The sequence below is a fragment of the Hyaloscypha bicolor genome (assembly GCF_002865645.1).
Source record: "Hyaloscypha bicolor E unplaced genomic scaffold K444scaffold_17, whole genome shotgun sequence".
NCBI classification, from domain to species: Eukaryota; Fungi; Ascomycota; class Leotiomycetes; order Helotiales; family Hyaloscyphaceae; genus Hyaloscypha; species Hyaloscypha bicolor.
This window is the reverse complement of record NW_020194519.1, coordinates 756,755-783,731: the sequence shown is the minus strand read 5'-3', so window position 1 is coordinate 783,731 and position 26,977 is coordinate 756,755. Positions and strand designations below refer to the sequence as shown.

General features: G+C 33.8%; 3 protein-coding genes across 3 annotated transcripts; 2 read left to right on the top strand and 1 right to left on the bottom strand.

Annotated features, from left to right (window-relative positions):
- Positions 1-232: 232 nt before the first annotated feature.
- Positions 233-1,968, top strand: K444DRAFT_625395 (uncharacterized protein; the record flags this gene model as incomplete). The annotated part of the gene is made up of 13 exons (XM_024882522.1): positions 233-244; positions 307-315; positions 745-783; positions 841-879; positions 949-975; positions 1,141-1,161; positions 1,237-1,257; positions 1,411-1,440; positions 1,507-1,570; positions 1,616-1,641; positions 1,699-1,728; positions 1,792-1,821; positions 1,888-1,968. The coding sequence occupies 13 exons, from the start codon at positions 233-235 to the stop codon at positions 1,966-1,968; spliced, it is 429 nt and encodes a 142-aa protein (XP_024741655.1).
- Positions 1,969-10,155: 8,187 nt separating this feature from the next.
- Positions 10,156-11,145, bottom strand: K444DRAFT_520072 (TPR-like protein; the record flags this gene model as incomplete). Its single annotated transcript, XM_024874014.1, has 1 exon — positions 10,156-11,145. One exon carries the CDS (start codon positions 11,143-11,145, stop codon positions 10,156-10,158), a length of 990 nt encoding a protein of 329 aa, XP_024741654.1.
- A 4,050-nt stretch (positions 11,146-15,195) lies between these two features.
- On the top strand, positions 15,196-16,535 carry K444DRAFT_608421 (uncharacterized protein). The gene has a single exon (XM_024879384.1). The coding sequence runs from the start codon at positions 15,277-15,279 to the stop codon at positions 16,285-16,287; it is 1,011 nt and encodes a 336-aa protein (XP_024741653.1). The 5' UTR covers positions 15,196-15,276; the 3' UTR covers positions 16,288-16,535.
- The last annotated feature ends 10,442 nt before the right edge of the window (positions 16,536-26,977 follow it).

Here is a 26,977-nt window from a genome sequence, read left to right as displayed (position 1 = left end):
AACGAAGTCCAGATTACTATAAAGGTAATTAAGGTAATAGCTAAGAACTAAAATAATAATAAGAAGGTAATAGTATTACTTTTTAACTAATATAGTAATAGTATTATTATTATCTCTTAGCTAGTCTAGATACTTATAAAATCCGTTAATATACTAGCTATAAAAATACTTCTTATATAATATAGTAATAAGATCCAGATTACTACTAAGGTAATTAAAGTAATAACTAGAAATGAATATAATAGTAAGGAAGTAATAGTACTATTTCTTAACTAGTATAATAATAGCATTATTATTATCTCTTAGCTAATTCAGGTACTTGCAAAATCATTTAATATACTAGCTATAAAAACACTTCTTATATAGTATAATAATAAGGTTCAGATTACTATAGAAGTAGTTAAGGCAATAGCTAAGAACTAGAGTAATAGTAAGGAAGTAATAGTACTATTTCTTGACTAGTACGGTAATGAGGTCTAGATTACTATAGAGATAGTTAAGGTAATAGCTAGAAATAAGTATAGTAATAAGGAAGTAATAGCGCTACTTCTTAACTAGTATAGTAATAGTATTATTATTACCTCTTAGCTAGTTTAGGTACTTATAAAATTATTTAATATACTAGCTATAAAAACACTTCTTATATAATATAATAATAAGGTCCAGATTACTATAGAGATAATTAAAGTAATAGCTAGAAATAGAAGCTATAGTAAGAAGGTAATAGTACTACTTCTTAACTAGTATAGTAATAAGATTATAATTACTAAAGAGGTAGTTAAGGTAGTAGCTAGGAACTAGAATAATAATAAGGAGGTAATAGTACTATTTCTTAACTAGTATAATAATGAGGTTCAGATTACTATAATAGTAGTTAAGGTAATAGCTAAGAACTAGGAGAATAGTAAGGAGATAATAGTACTACTTCTTAACTAATATAGTAATAAGGTTCAGATTACTATAAAGATAATTAAGGTAATAGCTAAGAACCGGGAAAGTAATAAGGAGATAATAGTACTATTTCTTAACTAGTATAGTAATAGTATTATTATTACCTCTTAGCTAGTCTAGGCACTTGCAAAATTATTTAATATACTAGCTATAAAAATACTTCTTATATAGTATAGTAATAAGGTCTAGATTACTATAGAAGTAGTTAAGGTAATAGCTAGAAATAGGAGCTATAGTAAGAAGGTAATAGTACTACTTCTTAACTAGTATAATAATAAGGTTTAGATTACTATAATAGTAATTAAGGTAATAGCTAGGAATTAGGAAAGTAGTAAAGTAATAATAGTACTATTTCTTAACTAATATAGTAACGAGGTTAAGATTACTAAAGAGGTAGTTAAGGCAATAGCTAGGAACAAGTTTAATAGTAAGGAGATAATATTACTACTTCTTAACTAGTATAGTAATGAGTTCGAGATTATAAAGAAGGTAGTTAAGGCAATAGCTAGGAACCCGAATAGTAGTAAGGAGGTAATAGTACTACTTCTCGACTAGTATAGTAATGAGGTTAAAATTACTAAAGAAATAATTAAGATAATAGCTAGAAACCGGAATAATAGTAAGGAAGTAATAGTATTACTTCTTAACTAGTACGGTAATAAAGTCAAGGTTACTAAAGAGGTAATTAAGGTAATAGCTAAGAACTGGGGTAATAGTAAGAAAGTAATAGCACTATTTCTTAACTAGTGCGGTAATAAGATTAAGATTACTAAAAAGGTAATTAAGGCAATAGCTAAGAACTAGAATAGTAAGGAGGTAATAGTACTACTTCTTAACTAGTATAGTAATAATATTAAGATTACTAAAGAGGTAATTAAGATAGTAGCTAGAAACGAGTTTAATAGCAGGGAGATAATATTACTACTTCTTGACTAGTATGGTAATAAAGTCAAGGTTACTAAAGAGGTATTTAAAGAGGCAGCTTCTAACAAGTCTATAAGTTACGAGGTAGTTTAATTACTCTATTAAACTATTAGTATTAAAGTTACTATTAGAGTAATTAAGGCAGCTACTATAAGTAGTTAAGAACAAGTCCTTAGTCTCCTTAATTAATAAGATAGTATTAGTAGTAATAAAAAGTAATGTCTTAATATCTCATGCCTCTATAATATTACTAAAAAGAAGAATACCGCAACTATTTACTAATTTATTACTAATAGTATTTCTCTAGACAAGCAAAATATCTATAAGATAACTCATTTATAGAGGATATTAGAGTCTGGGTATAAAGAAGTAATTAAAGTTCTTCTTATAATAAGTACTATTAATATAAATATATAAAGTATAACTAGGCAGATTCTATTATTCCAGGTAATAGTATATAGCTACTTTAAAGTAGTATAATTGCTCTTAAACTATAGTACTAAACCAAACTATATAAATAAAAATAGCAAATTACTACTTTCTATTACTTAGTTTAATTATTAGAACATTATAGTAATTATACTTACTAGGTACGAGTTAATAATATGGAACAAGTAAGTAAAGAAGGCAAGTACTAGAACCGGAAATACTTAAAGCCAAGACCTAGCCATAAACTTTAAGTAATACGGATACTTTTATACTAGGATAATATATAAAGATAAGAATACTAAGAAAGTTATAGTAATTAAGTTAAGCTATTAATTCTCGGGTATATATAATTATTTCTATTACTATTTATCTATTATTAATTAATTATAATTCCTACTTGCCTTATATTATTTATCTTAAAAGCTTTCCTACTTTCTATAAAACTATAAGGTATTATATAGACTACTATCTCAGAGAAACCCAAGTTAGAAAAAACAAATAAGCTAGTTAAATAGTATAATTTCTCTTATAGCTATAATAAGGACTTTCTAATATTAATAAAAGAACTTCTTTTCCTTTATCTTATTTATTCTTTCTTATATAAGATAGATATTTGTCTTCTTACTAGGCTTTATTACCTTTATCTAATTAAGATTTCCTGGTATTTCCGAATAGTCTAGCCAAAAACCCGGAATAAGGCCCTTAATAGCTTTTAATAGCTTTAAATCTATATATTAAAGCTTCCTAGAAAAGATGCTAAGGAAATCTCCAGAAGTAATAGAGACTAATAAAGAGACAGAAAAGAGTTTTATTAAGGCAGGCTTATTACTAATAACTCTTTTTCCGGATTCGCCTTTATAAGGCACTATATTAATAAATATAAACTTATTATAGTCAAGTCTATTCTTAATATTATAATATAGGACATATTTATTTAATTTTCTAGATATAGTAATTACTCTATAATTAGCCAGGAAATTCTTATACTTTATTTAGTCTTTATCCCAAATACTAAGATTATTTCCCCAGGCATACAAGAATTATAAAAAGTACTACCCGAGACCAGGGAATTAGTAGTAATAACTAATCCAAATAACCCGCATTAATACTTGCAGAAGCTCTAGTAAATAAGGAAAGAAAATAATAAAAGATACCCGTAATAAAGCAAGCAAGTTAAAGAATTACTTATAAACCAGTCTAATATGGCATATTCGCAAAGCCAAGTCATTTAATACGCAAGCGGAACTCTATAGCCCCTCGTAATTATATATTACCTAAGAAGTTAATATTAGTTAAGGCTATAAAGCCTTAAGGGTAGGCATACTATTTAAGACCCAGGAAGTAATCTAGAGGCTAAATATACGTATTTGGCGGGTAGAGTATAAAGGAAATAAAGTAATAGCTATTCTTATTCTAATAATAGTATTAGTATAATATAAAGAAAGAATTTTAATTTCTTAGTTATTTTCCCGTATCTCTTTTATATTTATCTTATTACTCTTATACTTCGTAATATTTCTCTTCCCTATTCTCTCTTTAATTACTCCGAGTATTAAATCTAATATAGCTTCTATTAATATAGTCTTAGATATCCAAAATATATATTAATTATAATAGTATTAAAGGGCTTTATAATACTTCTTATAGTATTAAAGGAAATATTACTATTTTGTATTTATTGCGAGTCTTTAAGTACGAGAAACTAGTAAGAAAGAATTATAGGCTATTAAATTTATAATTCTCTTAATATTCTTTTTACTAGGTCAAGTATAATAATAAGTTATTAAAGAGTTATAATATTAGGGGGCCTATTAACTATATATATTAAGCAAAAAAATCTCTAATACTAATTGCCTCTATTAAATAAATAATATATAATATCCAAGTAATAAAATTCCAGTCTTAATAATATTCCCGTATTTATTTCTATTACTTTTCTTATTAAACTCCGTGTCTCTAATATTAAATTCTGACTCTGCCAAATTAATACTTCAAGTCCGTTATAGGTCTAATACTACTAATAGCCTAATAATTATAATTACTAACCGGAAAACCATATTATAAGTATTAAGAGATTTCTATTAGTATATTATATTCTCTAATTATAAATAGGTGGCTATTCTTATAGTAATACTAATACCTAGTTCCTTTAAAGTCATATGCTATAGCTATATATATAGTAGCTTTTTCCTTATTACTTACTAGTATATAGAATATTAAATTGCGTAGTATCTTCTTAATATTCTTAACTTTATTTCTTATACCTACTATTTAGCCGGGATATTTATTATATATTTTATATACTAGCTAGAGATATTTCCTAGCCTTATTTAAGAGCTATATAAGCTCTAATCCAGGCTCTGCGAGACTTTACTTAAGGGCGAGAAACCGTGCCTAGTATAAGAGGCCCTTAATATAACTTCCTAGTTAATTTCTTAAGTAAGATTCTACTATTAATTTTTCGTATTTCTTTCTATTAATACTTAAATTAACCTGGATACTAGGAGAACTTGTACTAGTTTTATCTTTCTAATTATTAAGGAAAGTCAGAAGAATAGTATAGTTATATCTAATAAGTAGTACTATAATTAGAAGTCGGTTATATACCTAAAGAATATTAACTTTAGAGTATAAATTAGTATTAATTCTATAATATTTACGGGTATCTTAAATGAGGTTATAGATATAACTAAAGAATTATTCTTTCTTATTAACCTATTATAGAAACTTCTTAATCTCTCTTTAAAGCTTAATAATTATTTTATATTAGTTCTCTTTTTGCGTAAGTATTCTAATCTGGAAGATTTAGTAATTACGACTTCCTTTTAACTAAAGAGGTCCTAATAAAGAAGTTTCTGGTAATACCTTATTAGAAGCCTTTTAGCTACCTCTAGTAATCTCGCGGAAGTCTGCCTTAATTACTTGTATCTTAGTAACTAGAGAAATGAATTTCATATTAGCCCAGATAATGAATTTCTTTATTACCTTATTAATTAATACTTAATAAATAATACGGCTATAGTAATTAAGGTTTTATAAAGGGCTATAGCAAGTTAGGTAGCTTTTTATCTCAGAAATAGAGAATAATTTAGTACTATTCTTTAGGTCTATAATTGAGCCTTTACTATTTATAGTATAGAAATCTGACATACTTATATATTTATTTATGCTCTCTAGGGTAAGAATGTATTTATATAATAATATAATATAAGAATTCTTATTAAGATTAACTTTCTTAAAAATAAATAATAAAATAAAGTTAATAACTATTTCCTTAATTATTAAGTATATATATATCTAATAATATATAATACCTGAATAGATCTTCTTATAAATAAACGAATATTAATACCTATAAGCTAATATCTTTATATAGTACTCTAAGTATAGTAATAGATTATAGGGCAGTATATATAGTAATAGGCACTATCCGTAATATAAATAAGACCAGGAATAATCCTTAGTATATAATATATAAGGCTTATAATATAGCTTACTATATTTCAAATAATTATAGCTAACTTTATAGGGTTTCATATAAAGAGAATAGGGCATATTACTATAGTATAAAGCTTTATAGCTATAACTATAAGTCATATATAGTTTTCTATACTAGGTATTATAAACTTTATATATTTTCTTAATAATTATATTATTAATCCTAATATTATAATTTTTATAAGTATATATATAGTTATATCTATAAGTTAGTACTACTCCGCAGGTTACTAAATAGAAGTAATTAATATCTAAAAGCAGTTTATAATAATAGACTCGGATTTTATATTTATAATACTTTATAACTTATTCTATTTAAACCTAATAGTAAACTTTCTCTAGTATCTGCGCTTTATAATATCTTAATTACTTAATAATATATTTATATAATAAAGAGATATTAAATAATATAACTTGGTATTTTGGCTTATATAGATCTCTATAAGATCTCGGATACTTATACTCGCAATCTTTCTTTATTCTTAAGTAATATTTAAGGCAATAAACTATATTATATAAAGATATAAAATAGTATATATTAGAACAGGAATACTTATAGAGAAGTCTTAATAAGTATCTCCTAGTATAACTGCCTTTAGGGGCAAATATAGTGAAATCGTCCGGCTCTAAGACTTTAATAAGTATTTCTTTATATTAAGGATAGTATAATATAAGACTTAGACTAATATTATTTAAGTATTCTAAAATAGAAAGTACTTTAGTCTATATAAGAATAGGCCTCAAGGTATTAGAGTTACTAATAATATATATCCTATATTAAGCATAACTTAGTAATATATTAATATAATTAGAAGTCTTTAAAAATCCATATTTCTGCTTATTATTACTTCAAACTAATAAGATAATAATAACTTTTGCCTCTTTGCCTTAGAAGTTATCTATAGTAGTAATTCTCAAAGTATTAAGTAGTATTATTTTCTGGACTTGAACTTGGCTATTTATAGAAGTTTCCGGGTTATCTTAAAGTTCCTGAGCTTCTAATTCTTCTTAATCTCAATCCCTAATAATAATTTCGAAGAAATTCACTAGTTACTTCTTGATTTTCTATAATTATCCCAGATATAAAGTAATAACTATAATATCCTTACTCCTATATATTTCTTGCCTTATAAGATATAAGACAAGAATAGTAATTATATCTACTTCAAAAATATTAGTTCTAAATAAGGAAATAGCTTAAGCAGATCGCGGGTTTTCTTTCTCTTAATAATTAAGCTAATATAAATAATCTCGTATCCTATTAACTTCCGGATATTCTAATACTAAGGAATAATCTTGCAAGTCCGAATAAAGCAGAACTCTAACTAGCTCTGAGATAAAAGGATATATTTATTACTAAGTCTTTAATATACTTAATAGTACCCGAAGATTCCCTATTTGTGGCCTAACGAGATACTTAAATAGCGAGATATTAAGGGAATATCTCTTGCCTCGGGAATTATTATATTAAAGCTTATAGTTATTAATCTAGGGCCGGAATTACTTATAATTACTAATTAAGATTATATATTTAATTCCGGGTAAGAATATAGTAAGGGTATATGCCTTAAGAACTTCTCTAGCTTCTTTATAAAGTATAACTTTTGCTTACATATACTAGAGTAACTCGATATTTCTTACTAGCCCAGATATTATTATGCTAATAACGTGGGCTTCTCAAAGATATTAAAGATCTAGTTCCCTATAATATCTATCTAGTACGGATTTGGAACCATAGTAGGAATCTAGTATATAAGTAAGATTATTAGTAAGTTATATACTTCTTTACTTAATCTAATACTTATAGAGAATATCATGCTCTAATATTAATATCTTTCTTAGAGAAATGGCCAAGAGCTGAGTAATAGAATAATTCGAAGCGAGTTTCTTTAGTGCTCCTCTAAGCTAACTCTCTATAACCCTAAACTTCCTTCTCTTTACTTCCTAAAATCCCTCCTTATTTACCCTCTTCCCGAATAATTCCTTGAAGTACGGATTATAGGTCCTTATAAGATGGGCTTAGATATTTATTCAAGAGTTTGGATTATTTAACCTAGATAATATATCTTTAATTTCTCGTAGTATTTCCCTAATATCCTAATTATATTCCCACGTATTATGTTTTTCTGTTCTCGTGGGTTTAGTTCCTTCCCGTATATAATAAAGAGTGAGATTTTAAAGCAAATCGGATTTGAATCATGAGCCTATACGGATGACTTGCATTACGTCATCCTTCACTAAATGCTCTAATAACTGATCGAGAGCATGATTCGTGTAGCATATATAGATAATAGGGCCTAGGTCGACTGCCTTCCGGTTATGGAGTAAAGCCTTGATGATTGCCACTCAGACAAGTTGGACACTCGTACGAGGTTAAGCTACCAGAGTCTAGGAAAATACACCCTGTGTTCTCTAGACAGGCTACGCAAGGCGGCCCAAGACCCATTACCCGGACAGCAAAACGACCCTCCGCCACCGATCCAAGTAACAGAGGATCAGGAATGGGAAGTAGAGGAGATAATTGCCGTACGCAAGACCTATAAGACCTTGCATTACAGGGCTAAGTGGGTGGGATGTGACGAAGACCCAGAGTGGTACCCAGCAGCTGATTTTAAGTACTCACCTCACAAGCTACGGGACTTCCACTTAGCAAATCAGAGCCTACCAGGGCCTCCGGCGCTCCTGAATACCTGGATTCGGAAGTGGGAAGAGGGCGCAGACTCATACGAGGAGCTGGAAGATAGTAGAGAGATGTCTAGAAGCTTGAGGGCAAGCTTTTTTCAAAGGGGGGGGGGGGTAATGTGACGATTCTGTCGTCACCTGACTTTCACCTGACTACCCCCTGAGGCTTCCTGAGCCCGTCTCAGGAAGCGACTCACGTAGAGGCCCCTTGTATATATACGAGCCTCCATAGTCCTTTCTCTCTCTTCTCTTCTTCTCTCCTTAGCTTTAGATCCTTCGTTCATAGGCAATCTACTACAAGATCAGGAATCTCCGGCCTTACCGCCCGTTCCTTAGCATCCCTTTGTACGTGCCGTCACAGTAAGAGGCTTCTTTTGATTGCAAGAGGAGCAAAACTGGTCTTGCGGGCTATTTACCGGGGTTATAGAACCCTCCCAGCTCTTTTGCGAACGCGTAGAACCCCCTATACTCTCCCCCCGATCCGTATCCACGTCCCTGTCCTCTTGCTGGCCTACCCCCCCCCCAAGCCATCTTGCGGGCCTTCCCAAGCCTCGCTCTCACCTGCAGAGCCCTCTTCCCCGTTCGTTGCACCCTCCCAGCTCTCTCCTATCCGTTCCTCCGTCCGTTCCTCTTCTCGCGGACCCTCCCTCGCACGTATAGCTTCCTCCCAACCCTGTGTCCGCGGGTCCTCTCCCTTACGTATAGCCTCTCTCCAAAGCTCTTGTCCCGTTCGCTCCCACCACTCCGCTCTCTCCTGTGCTTTTACTACCCGCTCTCGTGCCTCCTCTCTCCGTATCCGTGCCCGCAAGGCCTTTTCCACGACCCGTTGTGCCCGTTTAAACCGCCGGACCCGTCCCTCCTTTGAAACCGGCTCCCCCTTCTTCTCACGATATTCGTCACGTCGACGGGCGTGGCACGCGGAGCACGTTACGGCCCGGAAGTCCCGCGAATTCAAAGGATAGTCCGTAATTAGTCGAAAACACTTGCATTTAGAGCAACGGAAGCGTTCAAGAGGAAGGGAGGGGTTTTGTCGTACTTCTTCCCGTCGTTCGCAGCTCGGGCAAGGCGTGTCTAACGTGAATCGACGGGCACGGCACGTTGGACAAAAGCTGGTGTAGGTAAAGAGTCTAAGAAGTTAAAATCGTAGTCGGGGTCCATTTTAGGGAGGAATTGAGAGCCGTGAGGAGGAATTAAGAGAGTTAAGGACGTAGAACCGTTTGGTGTGCTGGCACGGACCTTACGGGCGATCACGTGCCGGTGACCGTTTTGTGCGGACGATTCGTTAATATAGAGATAGAAGATGCTCGTAGGTGATCACGTGCAAGTTAAGCAAAATTCCCCAGTTATCACGTGTTGGGCTTGTAGGTGAAGCTAGGAGGCCGTGGGGTACGCTGATTGATTGATTGATTTGATTTGACTTGATTTGATTTATTCCTATTAGCTGTTTAGGGCCTGGCCCTATGTAGCCCCACTCCTAGCTGACCTGAGCTAAATACGTAATTAGTCACGGGACCAGAATCATCCTACAGCCCACGTATCGTCACATTTCAAAACGTTAAGGTCAAGGTCCATCTGTCAAATTTGAGTCGGACGCAGGCCTAAACGGTATTTATAATTAGCAAAGGCTCGTTTTTAGCATATGTACATGTTGTAAACCGCTCTGAGATAGACTTACAGGGTGCGCATACGGTTCAGTCCATCCGATAAGCTGTCAGCTTCCAGAATTGTCATCTCCTGTCTCAATGAATTGTAACCGTTATTGCATGCAATAGTCCTCGGGTGGCTTGGTCCAAGAGCTATCTCAAAACCATCGGATGCTCTCTGATACAAGTCGGAGGAAGCGTCGTACTGTTTCCTAAGGTGGAGCAAAGAGGCGAGGCTGCAGACGCTCATCAGCGTATTCGGATGGTCCATCCCTAGTGTCTTTTCGCTTCCCTTCAGTGCATCTCGGCTCGTTGCTTCTGCCTCTTCATATTTGCCCTGAAGTTGCAGCACCACTGCCAGGTTACCGATGCTTATCAAATTGTGTGGATGCTCCTTCCCTAGTGCCTTCTCGTATCTCTGTAGCAACTGTCGATATGTTGTTTCCGCTTCTTCATACTTGCACAGCTTCTGTAGCACCAATGCTTGATTATTGATGCATGCCAGTGTATCCGGATGGTCCATCCCGAGTACCTTCTCATATCCTTCTAGTACTTGTTGATTCAATGCTTCTGCCTCTCTGTACTTGCACTCATCCTGTAGTACCAATGCCAGTCTGCCCATACATGTCAATGTAACGGGATGCTGCTTTCCCGGTTTCGACTCAAGCCCCTCCAGTGCTCGTCGTTGCATTGCCTCTGCCTCCGCATATTTACCCTGACTCTGCAACACAACTCCTAAGTTAGTAACGCTGATCAGTGTTTCCAGATGCCCCTTCCCTAGAACCTTCTCTTTCCCATTCAGTACTCGTCGATTCATCTCTTCTGCTTCTTTGTACTTGCCCTGATCTTGCAACATTACTGCTGAGATAGTAAGATTCGCTAGGGTGTCGAGATTCTCCTCCCCTAGCAACTTCTCACACTCCTCTTTGCTTGTCGATTCACCATCTCCACCACTTTGTACTTGTCCTGGTTCTTTAGGCTCCTCAGAGCGAGAACCCCTGCTTCTGGCCTTGAACATCCAATGCCCGTGTAACACGAACGGCGCCCAATGGTACAACTCAGGTTTCCTTTCTCTGATGGCAAGTACGGCGGACTGTAGGGCTTTTGCGAGATCGACCCTGATTTCGTCTTGGCCGCTCAGCGACATGTTGAATGAAGAGTAAAAAAGGTCAGAGAATAATGCCGCATCACTGTCGTCAAACTTCCAGAGAGTCGACACAGTTGATGCAGCTCCGGAATAGAGAAATGCAGGAACAAGGCCAATGACGTCGTTGCTCAGGTTTGTTCTCGACAAACCACTGCCGCATGCAAGAAGCGTCGCATGATAAGAGCGTGGGGCGGGCGAGAGGTCGTAGATGTCATCGATAGTGAGAGACTCATCGCCATGGCCAAATAACAAACACTGCTTCGACGGGTCTTCGTCCGTGAATTCGCCGTGGCCATGGTAGTGCAGAAGGTCGGTCCCAGAAGAAATCTCCGAGCGAAAGTTGGAAGCCGTAAAAGAGTCTCCCGAAAAAGATTGGGCCTTGAACTTGTTACCAAGGGATTGAAGAGATGTAAAGGCCTGTGCGGATCCGCCGAATAAGGAAGCCTTCCACTTTTCTCCTACGTCACCAGACTCCCGGGATAGGCTGCCTCCACGCGACTCGTACTGTTTCCTGGATTGAAATGCGGCTTTTAGCGCTGTCAGGCTGCTACAATAAACGATGGGATTTCGCTGAATCAAGACATCTCCATCAAGTTCCAAGGCATGTAGCGGGATCCGATGCAAATTGCCTGCGGGACAGAAGACTAATGTCTGACCAGGCTTAGTAGCATGTGCAAGAGGCTGTACCAAGGGTTGCAGCTGTTTCAGAAGCTCATCCGCGTCTTTCGCCTTCAAGTCTTCTGTCCCTAGCGAAGCGAACTTGTCAATCACGTCGTGAACTTCTCTCCAACTCATTTTGGTAGACCATATGTTTGGCGCACACCCTTGGTAGCATGTGACTAAAAGAGGCGGACTCAATCCGTCATAATCGAGTTCGCCAGACCAGTCCACGAACACGACATCACTGCAAGAATCATCTGCAATGAACCTCATGTCATCAAAACTAACCATCGGAACCCACTCTGAAGATGTGAGCTTTTCCAAAGTTCGGAGACCCGTTTCTTTTGGAGCCAAAGTATAAGCATTCATCAGCCAACCAAAGCCTCTCGACTTCATGTTTTGAATTAGGTGCCATATGCGAATATTTCCTTCCTGCTCATTGGATGGAGAGAAGTTCAGGCAAATGCGGATTCCTTGAAGCGTCAAGTCGAATTTGTTGGCCAGTTCAGTTGCCAAGAGCATTTTGTGCACCTTGGAACGTCCAGTAAGTCCAGCCCAAGATTGGACATGCTTTTGAGCAATAGCTTCGGCGGTATAAAAGGAGTCAAAAAACCGGTACAGGGATAACGGTTGGAGCCTTACAGCTGGACCAAAGCACAGACCGGCAATCCATTGGAGGTTGTGATACTGCCGCTGCAAGTCTCCGCTGTCGCGGTTCTCTTGCAAAGATGTTTCGAAAAGACCGAGTATTTCAAGAAATTCCTCCGACTTCTCGTTTTCCAAAGCGCATGGGATCCCTTGTTCTTGTGACAAAATATTCAATCTGACACGCATTGCCGATGCCAAATTGTTCCTAAGGTCCGTGATACTGAAACTCTGTGTTGCTGTTTGATTGAGTTGTGGTATCAAATCGAGTAGCCGTTTCGTCCCCTCAATTTTCGCCTCGGCGGAACCTGCCACTATGAATTCATGTGCTAAGAATACAAGCAGGTGGTGTCGTTGAACCTCTGGTTGCTTGCTCTTCTTCAAAAGCCAGTTCGAGAGTTTTTCAAACGTCCCTATCCACCGAGTTGTCGACAGCCGGGAAAGCCGCTCGGCTAGCCCTTCCGTGGTGATCTCCTGCAATAGGGTTTTTGCATCGATTTCAGTGCTTGATTCTGTATCTAATAGAAGAATTTGCTCCAATTCTTCTTGAACGATCTCTTGGCTATCGACAGCCTCTCGAAGCCATCTTAGCACAGTCCGATATCGGGAATTCGCACTCTTGGTACCCAGGTTCTGACTTCCAAGTACAAAAGTAGAAAAGTCATTTTCCACACTCCCTGAATCTGTCTTGTGGTCTCTTAATAGCCAGTGCTCATCAATCCGTATGCAGCGATCGTTCGACCACTCTGGGTGCAACCCGTTAAGATGCGGGTTCTGAAGGAAGGGGGCGGTAGAAGTGTCATTTCTCTCTCCATCTGCGTTGCCCCAAAATTCTGTTCCATCCTTGAATAACTTATTGAGTTCTCCCATTGTTTGAAAGGTCCCTTCAGTGTCTCCCGCTTTTTGACATATGTTCAATTTCTGGGAAAACCAGAGACGCAAGTGTAGTGACGAATTAAAACGAGGGTGTTTCTTATCGAACTTATCATGCCACAGCAGGATAGAACCAAATTCTCCAGAGGAAAAGGCCACTTGGTTCGCCGATATTCGATAGAGATAAAGCGAAGCCAATTGCCCGGTTTTTTCGAAGAAGGCCTCAATCTGTCGATAAAACCTCCAAAACATTCCTCTGACCTCAGAGTTTTCAGAGGACTTGAGTATCTCTTCCGCTGTGTTGACTATATTCTGAAGCACTGTGGATTTTGCTGAATTATGCAGTAGAGCAGAATCATCTTCTAAGAACCGGACCCATTTGGTCAAGCTTATCTGAGGATCGTCCCCGGTATGACTCAACTCTTCCAGTCGGACAGTGAGCTCCAAGTGATTCAGACCTTCTGGAACCGGCGCCTCTTGAAATAATTTCCGTGACTTTCGAAATTGTTCATCTGCTTGATCAATTTTCCCAGAAAGTCGGAACGATACTGCTAAGAGCAATCTGGCCTGGCCTTCAACAAACCAGACAGGCTCTGAATCCAACGGCGAGCAATAGCTCAGGAATGATTGAATGGAGTCCTGCTTTGTCACTTCTTCTAGCAAGTGGTTGATTTCGACCGCCAGTATTCTGTAGCTTTCACTCAAGCGGCCTTGGTTTTGTAGAAATTGCCGCAGATTGCTTAAACGGCTTCCCTCGGCTGCTTCCTCGATATGAGGTATGACCGTGAAGTGTTCGGATTTGAATCCTAGATGTGGAGAAGCGCAATCAATGTGCAGGTAGTATCGGTACAATGCGTATATCTGTGCAAAGTTGAGCCAAGTCCATTGCACAAAGTTCCCGTCAAAGGTGCAACCTACCTGTACATCGTCCAGCTTTTCTATCGCCACATTCTGAAGCCATTCCCTGGTTTCACGCATGCTGTCTCGTGCAGCAGTAAAATCGCCTTCGGTTTTATATTCCACGTGGCCCAGCAACAGCCGTATCAAGGTGTGAATGCTATGCGAGTCAACATCTTTCCCCTCCCTTCTTGCAAAGGCAATGGCCCTTCTGAGTATTTCGGCTGCTTGCAGATATTCCCCTTGATTCCAGAGTATCAAGCTATGCTCGACAGATACAACGCCGCTGCATTGCAGTTCTGGAGCAATGGATGCGATAAGGGCCAGTGCGTCCTCAAAAGCCCCAACATTGCCATACAAAACCGCTCTGTCCAGTTTCAAGACTGTGTCTTCGTCCAACGTGTCGTACAAAGATCGGAATCGGCCATTGACTACTGGCACTAGAGGTGCAGGAATTGCTCCTACTGATCAAATCATTCGTTATTCTCGGTTCACTGACAAGGTTTGGTGATCCTACCTTGGGGGTAGTTCGCACCACTCGGACGGCCAAATTTTGAACGCAGGCTTAGATTCTCCATGCCGAACTCTCAACTTCGATCTTGGGCGAGAAGAAATCGACTGTGTATTCTATCGCAGGTCGCAGCAGGCATCGTTTTGGAGGACAAGTGCGGCAGAATCATAACACCCCTCAGCTCAGCTCCAGTTGCTCCTGCCTCGGGCAGCACCGCATTGGTCAACGAGAGATCGTGCTATGATGTTCTGCGGGTCAGCGTAAAATAGAGAACAACTTCTCACACTGGGCTCAGGCCACTTTAGACAGAATCGTTTTTGTTCTGCGTGCAAGTTCTGCCAACTCGCAGCACCGACATCATTTCTAACAATCTTCACAATTTGCTAAGCTGATAGTACTATATCTTTTTGTTCACTATGTGTGAGCCTGAATCAGACGCTAAAATGTGGGCTGACGAATCTACACTTGATTCTAACGGCGGACCAACCTTCTTGTACACATTGGAGGAGGACGTGAACCGAAAAGAGCAACTCGCAAGCTTTCGGGATGAGAACTCAGACGCCCGAAGGAAGACTGCTTTACATAGGGAGAATGAGCAACAGCTGCTTGAGGAAGGACAACTAGCCCGATCTGAGTTCTCCGCACGGCTAGAAAGAGTTACTTTTGGGTCTTTTCAGGGTCAACGGGCTTGCCTCATTTTGTTTTCCGTCGATTTCTGTCCCAGAAATCGAAGCTGGTTCCGCTTTCGTAAGGCGAATGTAGAAGCCTTATTCCAGGCAGAGCAGCCGAGAGCAGACGCGTCGGTCGACGACGAGGGGAGCTCCGCTGGGCCTCTCATCTGCGAATTCTACCCAAGGCTCATTCGTGGTCACGTCCGAAGTATCGCGGAAACTTACGGCTTCTCGGTCTCCGGTAGCCTTCCTCCCATCACCACTACCAACATCTCAGCAACTTGGTCGCTGAGTAAGCCAAAAGAAAGTGCACATCTGCTCCATGGCTGTCTGATCGGGGAGGGGGCGATACGGGTTCGATGGACGGTCAACGAGAACGAAGCAAGCAAGAGTGGGGTATATGAGCGGCTCAAGTTTGCTGTCATTGTGCGGCACGCAGACCAGGCTCAGTTCTCCATGGCCCTGCGAATCAGGGCAACGACACTAGGCGGCCTTTCTATCGTCGGTAACGGTGGTTCGCGCATCATCTTCAGACCAAATCAGCGACATGACATCGAGGAGAACAGTCAACAAATGGGACTGCCCTGGTTGAATGGAGGCTCTATTTGGGCAAGCGGGCAATCTTGGATGCCTGCTGCACAGAGGGTTGACGGGCAGAAAGATCTGGCGGAGGAAAACTTGGAGGACTTGACGCAAATGGAAGCTGTTTTGCTCGGGAGACATGGTCCAGGCGCCCCACCAGTGGACAAGCTCTAGCATTTCACATTATAGGCAACTATAACTCTGCTGCTTAAAATCCTATCGTAATCTTATATGTCGGAACCGGGCCCTTTCCCTCCCAAGGTGACTAATCGCGGCCGTCAGATAGCACTATAAAAGCTGGCGGTGGGTGATAAGGTGAGACGCGGCAACTATATACGTATCCTACTTTCTTGAGTATTGTTGACTTGATATGGTTGTCCTGATGTGAGTTAGGTGACAGTTGTTGCCTTGGCGCAGGCCAGGTCAGGTGGCAACTAAGAGTCACTGCTCTTAGCTGTGTATATATATGAGAGCTATTAGCTGAGTTGAATAGAGACCAGTTCAATCGTAATAAGTATATTTCTAATTCTTTGAGGACAGATAGAAGTATCTCGTGGTTATGTAGATGAAGCTGTGCCATCGTGAGTTTGAATAGCTTTATTTTTTCTTCTTTTCTTTTCTAATCGCTATAAGTTTCTACGCTAGTAATTCTATATGGGTTTTCAAGAATCATGAGGCTCCTAGGCCGTTAGCCAGTCAGTTTGGCCTGTAAGCACGCGTAAAGTACTGCGATTTGACTAACCCTTTAAAAAGTATAATTCTCGATCTGAAAATAACAGCTAGGAAGCAGGTAATAAAGATATTTGGGGCAATTAGCAAGATTAGTTATCCTCCACTACAAATTGATACTACAATCCCCAAAGCAAATCGCCTTATTTCTTTATTTTCTTTAATGAATTTGGGCTTCCTAATCTTCCTTAAGTATTTACAGATATTTCGCCAAGTGCTCTTCCTTTCTCCTGCATTCTCTTTTCCTTATGCGTAGTCTTGGGCATTGCTATGCCATGGATATTGCTCAAATAACTCGCCAGATCCTTAGGGGGCATATCTTGCTAATAAGTACAAGTTATAGGGAAGCAAGGGCATATATAGGATATAGGGAAACCGGGGGCATTAATATGCCCCGCTATATAATTAGGGCTACTAGAACGAGTAACCTGGCTCATTATTACCGAGATTCTCTTAGTAGGTAAAAGATTCTTGCTATAAAGGCAAAACGGGCAGAAGAAGGAAATTATTCAATGCCTATTATTAAACTAGCTAGTATACCCATACTCTCTAACCAAACTCTATACTTCTTCCTAATAAGAGGCAAAATAATTATCTTTCCTAGTCCCAAACTACTCTTATTCAAGAAACTACTTGCAGATACCGCACTATAAGACTAACTTAATAAAGAGGAAACTAAGTCGGTACTTATAGTATATATAGCGGAGATAGTCTTTTTTAGAGAAGAAGATCGAACTTATTAATAGTATAACTTTTAGAGAATCCTATATATTACTAGTTATTAGAGTTATTAGGATAGTATAGCTATTATAATAATAATACTACTCCCTATAAGGGATATTACTAGCTATATAATATTTCTAGTAAAGTACTAGTATATACTAGAAGATATATTTAATCTAATTATAATATGTCTTAAATAATAAATACCTATAAAGCTTTAGACTTATAAGCTTGAGAGGTCCTTAAATATAATACGAGTATAGTAATTCAAAAAGCAAGAGATAGCTTTTAAAGGCTTCCTTTGCGATTTTATTAACTTCTTTAATATAAGTAATATATATAGCTTTAGATATATAATAATTAGAAGATATATTAGCCTTAGAAAAGTAATATATATATATATTAAGTAAAGGTTCCTTCCCAGAAATGAATTTACTAGACTTATATATAGTAGAAAAGACCTTAACTATAAGATCTAATAGTACTATATCTATATAACCTTCCGAGCTTATAGCTATTCGAAATCGAGTAATAGATATGTTTTTTAATATTATACTTCCGTTATTAATATTATAGAGACAAATAGCCTCGGATTCCTCTAAAAGATAATGAGATAAGCTAGTAAGAGAACTCCTATTTACCTCGAACTTATTATCTATTATTAATGGATCTCTATTATAAGTATTATAATTATCTTCCTATCTATATAAATTAGTAGTACTAATTATATTATAGTTATTCCGTATAACCTCGAGTATCTAGTTATAAGTATCTGCTAAGATAGTATTAGTTAATATAGATTCGAATTCCAGATTATAGGTTATAAATTAGTAAGAATACTATCCTATAAAGGCTATATAATATTCTTCTTGGTAGATAATACCTATAAGAGCTCTTTAATAGTTCTTTAGCTATATAATTACTATAATAAGGCTTTTAATATAAGGATTACAAGTACGGATAGTAGTACTAATTAATTCATATAACTTATAGAGTTTAGATTTAACCTACAAGAATTTAAGACTAGCCTTAATAATCTCAGGATCCTACTATATCCTAAGCTACTCTTTTTTACTAATAGTCTGAGATAACTACTAGGTTCTATTAAGAGAAAGCTCATATATTTTTGGCTATATTACTAATATAAATACTATGAAATATTTCCTATATACTAATAACGGATATAGTAAAGTAATAATAACTATAAATATCCAAGTTAGTCTTATAGCCTATTAAGAATCTTTAATCTTTAGTAGATATATTTATATAGAGTATATTTATATATTCTCTATATAATAAGTATAGTATTATATAATATTCAAATCTAACTAGGTAACTAAGGTCTATAATATTCTCTCTAAGCTTTATATTATAAAAAGGCTATCCTAATACTAACCGGAATATAGGAACTCCGATAAAGGCATCTGACTAACGAATCTTATAAGAATAAGTACTTATAATTAGGTCCTTTATTAGAATTAGTAATATTAATTTATATCCGCAAAGAATATACTTACTTAGTTTAATAATAATTAGGTTAGCCCATATTATTCCCGGCCCAAACACGCTATTAACTAGGCCTAATATAATAAGTAAATATAACGAGTCCTAAGTAGCTATTATAGTAGGCAATAATCGGAAAGTAATAGTTTTCTACTTATCCGAGATTATCTAGCCTTTCTAGTACTTGAGATTAATATTAGTAGTAATTATATAATTACTATTATTAAAGCAAATTATATAGAAGTTATAATAGTTCTAGTAAAGGTAATAATTTGGCTATTCTATAACTGCCGGATTACCCCAAGTAAGGTCCGAGCTATAGCCGCAAGAATTAATATAGAGATTTATATATAGTACTAGATTAAGTATTAGTCTAATACCAGATAGCTTAAGAGTAAAGATATCCGAGAAAACTATAGTAATTAAGATATTAAGATAATTTTTCGTAATTACCGACTTTACTCGAGTCTTATTTAATAGCTTACTATTCCGCTCTAGCTTATTAATATATATATAGGCCTGTAATATTTCTTTAGTAATTAGCTACTTTTTCCCAGAGAAGTAGTAGGTAATATAAAGCATATATGAGATATAGCCTCATACTATTTTTGAGGTAATCTTCTCGTCTAGCTTACTAGATAATATTTAAGTAAGGTATAGGAGAAATAGCCTAACTAGCTCGAGTAATATATACTAGGTACCGGAATAAAAGTATATCTCGGGATCTTTAATTTGGACTAGATTTAAGAATTAAGTATTAGTGAGATCTAAGAAAAAAGAAATAGTAATAAATTAATATTACTAATTTGAATAATATAATATGCCAGACTTACCTCGAGAGTTATCTGGACTAATAAGCTTAATAAAGTCTTTAAAGCATATAATAGTAATTATAATTATATTCTAGTAATTCTATAAAATTAGTAAAATAATTTATTATAATATATTAGTATTACTAATTAAAGTCCTATTAGCCTGCTATATATCCCGTATAAGCTTTATAATATAATTATTTAGCTTCTTTTCTTTAATACTAAGTGTTCTCTATTACTTCTATAGGAAAGATATTACTTATAGCTCTTAATACTAAATAAAGGCAAAGGTAATAAAGATAAGGAAAAGTAAAAAAGTAAGTACTAGATTATAACGGACGTGATTCTAGAATATAATACTAATTCCTTCTTCCTCTTTTATAGGCAGAAACATATATATATAAATAGAAAAATATAAATATATAGCTTTTTTTAGATAGAGGCCTATAGTCTTTATCTAAAAAAAGTACTCTTTCCTATACCTGGCGGGCCTTAGATAAGAGCTAGCCCTATACTAAGAGCTTAGATAATAGTAAACTATTATACTTTATTAAGCATGAATTCTCTATCTAGCTTAGTAAAGTTAAATACTTATCCGGGCTTTAGAGTTAGTAATATACTAGTAAGAATATTAAGGTTAAAACTAAATCCTCTTTTAGTTATATATACTAGAGGTTTTATAATAATAGTAAAAGCTTATAAGTCTAGTATTATAATTTCCGTAAATAGAAAACTTAGCTTCCGGTTTATTTCCTATAATATTTATAGAATAGGCTAAAAAGAAAATAGAAATACCTCCGGAAACTTAATAAGTAATTATTAAGTTTTGGAAGCTATAATAAGTAATTATTAAGTTTTGGAAGCTATAATATAAGTACTAATTCAAACTATATCTTCCGTTTTATATTTAGTTAGGCTTAGTAATATAGATATATGCTTTGCTTTCCTAAAAAGGCTAGAAATATTATCTAATTTTGTCTTATTATCTATATTAGAGTTTTTTTTCCGTAAAATAGTAATATTAGATTATAAATATAGAGGAAAATAATTTTGCTATTTAAAGAAATAAAGCAAACTAGTAAATTAACTTATAAAAGCTTACTTCCTTTTTACTATTCTTCTTACTACTTTATAGATTTATTATTAATTTAGGGAAATTAGTCAAATTCTGCTATAATTTATAGATTCTTTCTATAATCTATATATATATAAGAGAAGCAGATATTATAATAAATAAGCTTTCAAATGCCTTACTAATCTTAGTATATTATTAGTATCTTATAATTAGAATATTTTAGTCTTATAACTTTTTTATATACTATATCTTATAGTTATCCCACTATATCTTTATAAAGAAGCCGAAATTATTTATCTAGAAGTTCGGCAAGACCTAATAAATAATTTTATATTAAGTTAATTAATAAGAGATATTCTTATTATAAGGAAGTAATCTCTCGTATTATAGGGAGGATCTAGATATTAGTAATACTCATATAGTTATTATTATATTAAGCGCTCTTACTAGAAAGATTTCCGGGCAAGTTTTAAGCTAACTCAAAAGCTATAAATAAGAGATTTTGCGAAGTTAATTAGATTAATATAAGAGGTAATAAAGAGCTAATATTAAGACAATATCTAATTCGAGTAAGGCTCTATTATATATTTGGTATTATAAAATTCTCTGAAATATAAGTAGAGATTATCTCTATAATAATAATAAAGCCTTTAATAACTTGGGTATTCTAGTTAATCTTAATTAGCTAGTCTAGAACTATGAGACTTAATAATATGGCAATAATAGAGACTTCCTTATTACTTAAAGAATATCCCAAAATTACTTTACTTAGGGTAGTTATTATAAAGCGGAATATACTAAGACTATACTAATTACTAGAACTAAAGAGAAAAATATAGATAATATTAATAGAAGTTTCTAGAATTAGGGAGAATAGTATATTAGGGTAAGAGATAATCCTATAAAGAGAAAGAGTCTTATCTCTAAATATTAAGATAGTAATTTTAATCTTTTAGCTAGTATTTATAATATTTATTAGGGTCTTAATAATTATAAGTTCTGTTTCTATACCGAGTTTTATAATAATATACTAGTATATTCCCGTATCCTTACTTTTAATAAGATTCTAGCCTATCTAGAAGAACTTTTTTATGTCTATAATAGCTTTAAAACATGAGGAAATTATATTAGGTCTAGAAATTATATATATTCATTTTCGGTAAGCTACTTTGGTTTTAGTCTCCTTATAAAGCTATTAATTTATAATACTTAGTAAGCTTGCAGTACTCATTAATATATTATAGCTAAATTAATAGCAGGTACCGCAATAGTAATAGCTATATTAGAAGTCAAAGCAGGGCCCTGGTCTATTATATCTTAAAGTTAGTAGTTATTTTTATAAATAAGATAAAGTATTAAGTACTTATAGTATTCTGGAAGATATATTAGATAATTAATTAAAGATTATAAGTAAATAAGCAAAGTAAGTAATATTACTAGTAACTAGAGATTGCGGCATAAGAAGGCTATAATTATAGGATATAGAGGATAGAATATAGTAGAAATACAGATAATTTAATAGTAGTATATAGTAAAACAAGAATTAATCTATAGAGGAAATGCTTTGGGAAGCCTTATTAGCCTCTCACTTTACCTTAGGGCAGCTTTAAGGCCCCAAATAACTAGTTACTAAAGAGCATATATAATAAGAAATTATAAATCATTATATTGAATTAGATATTACTAGCAAACGCATAATATATTATTAGAGTATTAATAGCTAGTTAGATAAAGGGAGCCTCCCTAGCCCTAGTACGGTAATAGCCATTTATAACAAATTAATTATATTATATTAAGAAATCTATTACTTATTAATCCCGAGGCTCTTATTAAAAATCCATGTGGCAACCTAACCTAATTAGGTTAGCGCATATTAAATGAGACCGCCATATATCTCTTGCCTTAATCCGATATTAATTAAGTTAATTATTAAATTAGCTTCATAACAGCCTCTATAAACGACTCTCCGAGGGCCAGAGGCCAGTTTATAATAGTACTATCTCCTCCCTTAAATACTTATAGTAGGCCCAAGAATAATACTACCCAAGTACTAGCTATCTTAAGGATATATAACTAATAGTAATTCTGGAAAGTACCTAATATTTCCTAGTTAGGGGTTATAAACGAGGTTTCAGGATAATATTACTAAAGAGCCCACTATAAGTATTTAAGGAAGGAATAATATTACATTCTAGCTAATACTTCTATCTCGCAAACTTCTTTTGCTACGAGCTCAAACGCAATAACTAGTTAAAGAATAATTATAGTATATAAACCATAAAATAAGCTACTTTCTACTTGGTATAACGGAAAAAATATCTTTTAATAATCTTTAATATTAAGAAATATCTGCGGGATATACTTATATTATCTATAATTATTTCGCGAATTTGATTTAATTTAATTATCTCGCGAAGTAAGCTATTAATAAACTATGCCTTACTTCAAAATATAGCTACCTTTATATAAGGCCGACCCTAATTTACTACGCATAAAACCAGTAACTATAATATGCCTTTCATGCTTTAATAAATACTACAAATATTAACCCCGTATAAAGTACTTTACTAATCTTTACCAAAAATTAAATTACTTACTATAAACCTCTCGAAGTTAAATATATTAGTAATAGTAGAAATAACTGCAATCTTAGCTTCTAGAGCTTATAAGTGCCTCGAGTAATATATATAGGGAGATATCTAAACATATTTCTTTTTATTATTATAGTTACCTAGGCTTTTTAGTATATAAACTATAGCAGCTAACTATAATTAGTATCCTTTGAGTTCGCGTCTATAGTATTAGAGTATAGGTCTGGGCGGAAAAGAAAAATAATATATTAAGGCTAAAGATTATATATTTATAATAGAATAGATACCTAAGGAAATAATACTATAAGTAAAATAAGCTTATCTATTTTATATATTATAACTCCGTGAGAAAGTATCCTAATCCGGTACTATAGGATTATATTATTTTATTCCGGGCTTTAATTATAATACCTAGTAAATTATATTTAGTGTCTCTAGCCTATATTACGGATAATAGCTAAAGTAATAAGGGTTTATCTTCGCAAAAGCCCAAGATAAAATCTATTAGGGTTCTATTATTAATTTCTAGTAAATTATATTTAGCTTGTTTTGCCTATATTATAGACTAAGGTAATAAGGATCTGTCTTTACTAAGGTCCGAGGTAATATACCTTAAAGTTCTATTATTAATTCTAGTAATAAGTAAAAGTAACTATAAATCTTTAGAAATACGGTATCCTAAAGTATCTTATACTAACTTAATAATATCTTGGCTATAAAATAATAACTAGTTAGTTAATATTAGATTAAATAAAGAATTAATTACTATACTAGCTAGTCGAGTATTAATAATATCTAGAGATAATTAGGATAGCTTTACTAAAGAGAGGCTACTGGGTTTTAATAGTTTAGTATAACCAGATACCTTAAATAATTCCTTAAAGGAATAATCTAGTAATTTATTACGAGGAATTACCTTAATTACTAGCTATTCTAAAGAAAGTCTATCTATTACTATTCCCGGAAAGAAGGAAAATAGTATACTAATCTGCTTCTTTAACCCTGGATAATACTTATTAATATAGTCTATAACCTCTTAATACTAATTCGTCCGGAGGTTATAAAGTCTAATAGTTAGTAAAATAGAATAACAAGTTCTATTAGTAATAAAGGCAAGAACTTACCTGCTTTCTATTATATTAGTAGGAAATCAGAGCAGGATACTATAGCCAAACCGCTCGGTTATTCTTTATAGCGGCTTTCCTAACCCCTTTATTTAATAGTCAAGCGTTCTCTTTACTTAATTACGCTTTTTCTTCCTCTTCTTTTTCTTCTTTTTTTCCTGCTTTCTTTAATTCTTACTTACTTCTTTGCCTTTCTTTCTCTTACTAGCCTTTTTACGCTTATACTTAATTATTTCTGGGAAAAGGAAGTTAGTATATCTATCTCTAATAAATTATTATTTCTTCTTTTTAGGTATGACTTTCTCGGCTTTAAACTTGGCTATTAGTTTAACTAGGTATACTTTCTTTAAAACTTAAAGAACTATTTTCGCGGGCTTAATAAACTTATCTATTAACTTTCCTTTTTCGTTTATATCCTAAATATAAAATTTGAGCTACTTTAGTAATTAATCCGGGGCTAGGATTATTTATAGCCCTTTACTTTATTTTAAGGCATCTTACTCGGGCCTTAATTAAATAGTAAAATTAGAAAACTATATATAATAGCAGAAATTCTAGATATATTCCTGTTTCTTTATACTCTCAATCCGTTTTAGACTTAATTATTAGGCTAGAGATAATATTTACTTATTATTTCTCTTATTTACTAGATTTACTATAGCTAATAACTTGTATTCGGAAAAGTAAAGTCTGCGGGTATACTTATCTTACTATAAGCTCTAGATAATAATAACCTTATACTAATACTATCTCTAATTCTTTATTTGTTTTCTTAAGTACTATATCTTTTAAATTAATACTATAGTACTTCTAATAAAGGTATTTACGATTTCCTCTCTTTATAAGAAGCCCTTTACTATAGCTTATATAAGAATAATACTATTATAAATCGCATTAAAGCTATAATACTACTTATAATTATATTATCCTCTTTATATTATAGTTATAGCTCGGATCTTACGAGCCTCTTATATATGCTTCCGAGCAAGATATTCCCGAGTAATAGACTAGATAAGAAGTATTATATTTCGTGTTTTCAAATACTTTTAGTAATAGTACTTGGCTTTTAGATTCTTCTAAATTATAATAGTATAAGTATTAAGATAATTAGTCCTAAGATTCTCTAGAAATACTAATATACTAGTATAAAAAAGAATTATTATCCTATTCTTATCCAGATTATAGCTATTACCGGCTCTAAGTAACTTTATAAGAATATTATTTACTATATTCCGGATATCTAATATCTATAATAATAAAGAAATAAGTATATAATATTTCTAAATAAATTCTTTATATATTTATCTTATTAGGTATTTAGTACTACTACTTTCGGGATTACTTTTAGCTATATCTGCGAGCTTAATATATATGTGTTTTAAAGCTCTATTATTCTTAAAGTTTTACTTATATTTAGAGGCATATTATATTATATCTAGCTAGTACCGGATTAAAGAGGTAATAGTCTATTCGGAAAACTACCTATTTCCGGAGATATTCTAATTATCTATATTATTATTATAATTAGATAAAGGCCAAATATTAAGGTTTACTAAATAATAAGAATTATTATATATTTATTTATTTCCGAAATTATCTGTATTCTTAATATATACTTGGTTTAAAGATTAATCTCTATAACTAGGTTCTTATATAGTAACTAGTAGGCTTTAATTATAGGAATTAACGGGATTCTTATACTAATTATAAATGTCTAGTAGGCTTTAATTATAAGAGTTAATAAAGTTATTCTCGTACTAGTTAGCCTAACCGCTAGTATTAGGCTCTTTTTCCTATATAATATACTAAGGAAATAGAGAAATAAGAGCCTATTTACTAGATATAGAAATAAGATAAGATATAAAGGCAAGGCGAGATATAAAGGCAGGAATTAGTAAGTTAGGCTATAGGATATTTTAAATAGCTACTATAACTTTATTATAAGTAGTAGAATAGGTTTTAATATATTAGTATAAATAGTTAATTACCTAATAAGATATTAGAAGAATTATATAAGAGAGTAAATTAGTAAAAAGATAATTCTTAACCTTATCTATATCTAAGTATAAGTCTAATTCAAGCTCTAAATTAATAGGTAATATCTTATTACTTGATCTTATTTTCTTTTAAATTATTATTTATTTATGGCTAGTATAGCAAATAACGAATAGTTAATAGCTTATATATGAATTTCGGGAAATATAATAAAAGTATAAATTAAATTAAGTAATTTGCACTTTTTGGCCTTCTATTCCTATACTAGCCAGATATAGGCAATGCCTTAATACTAAACTCTAAGCCTCCCTA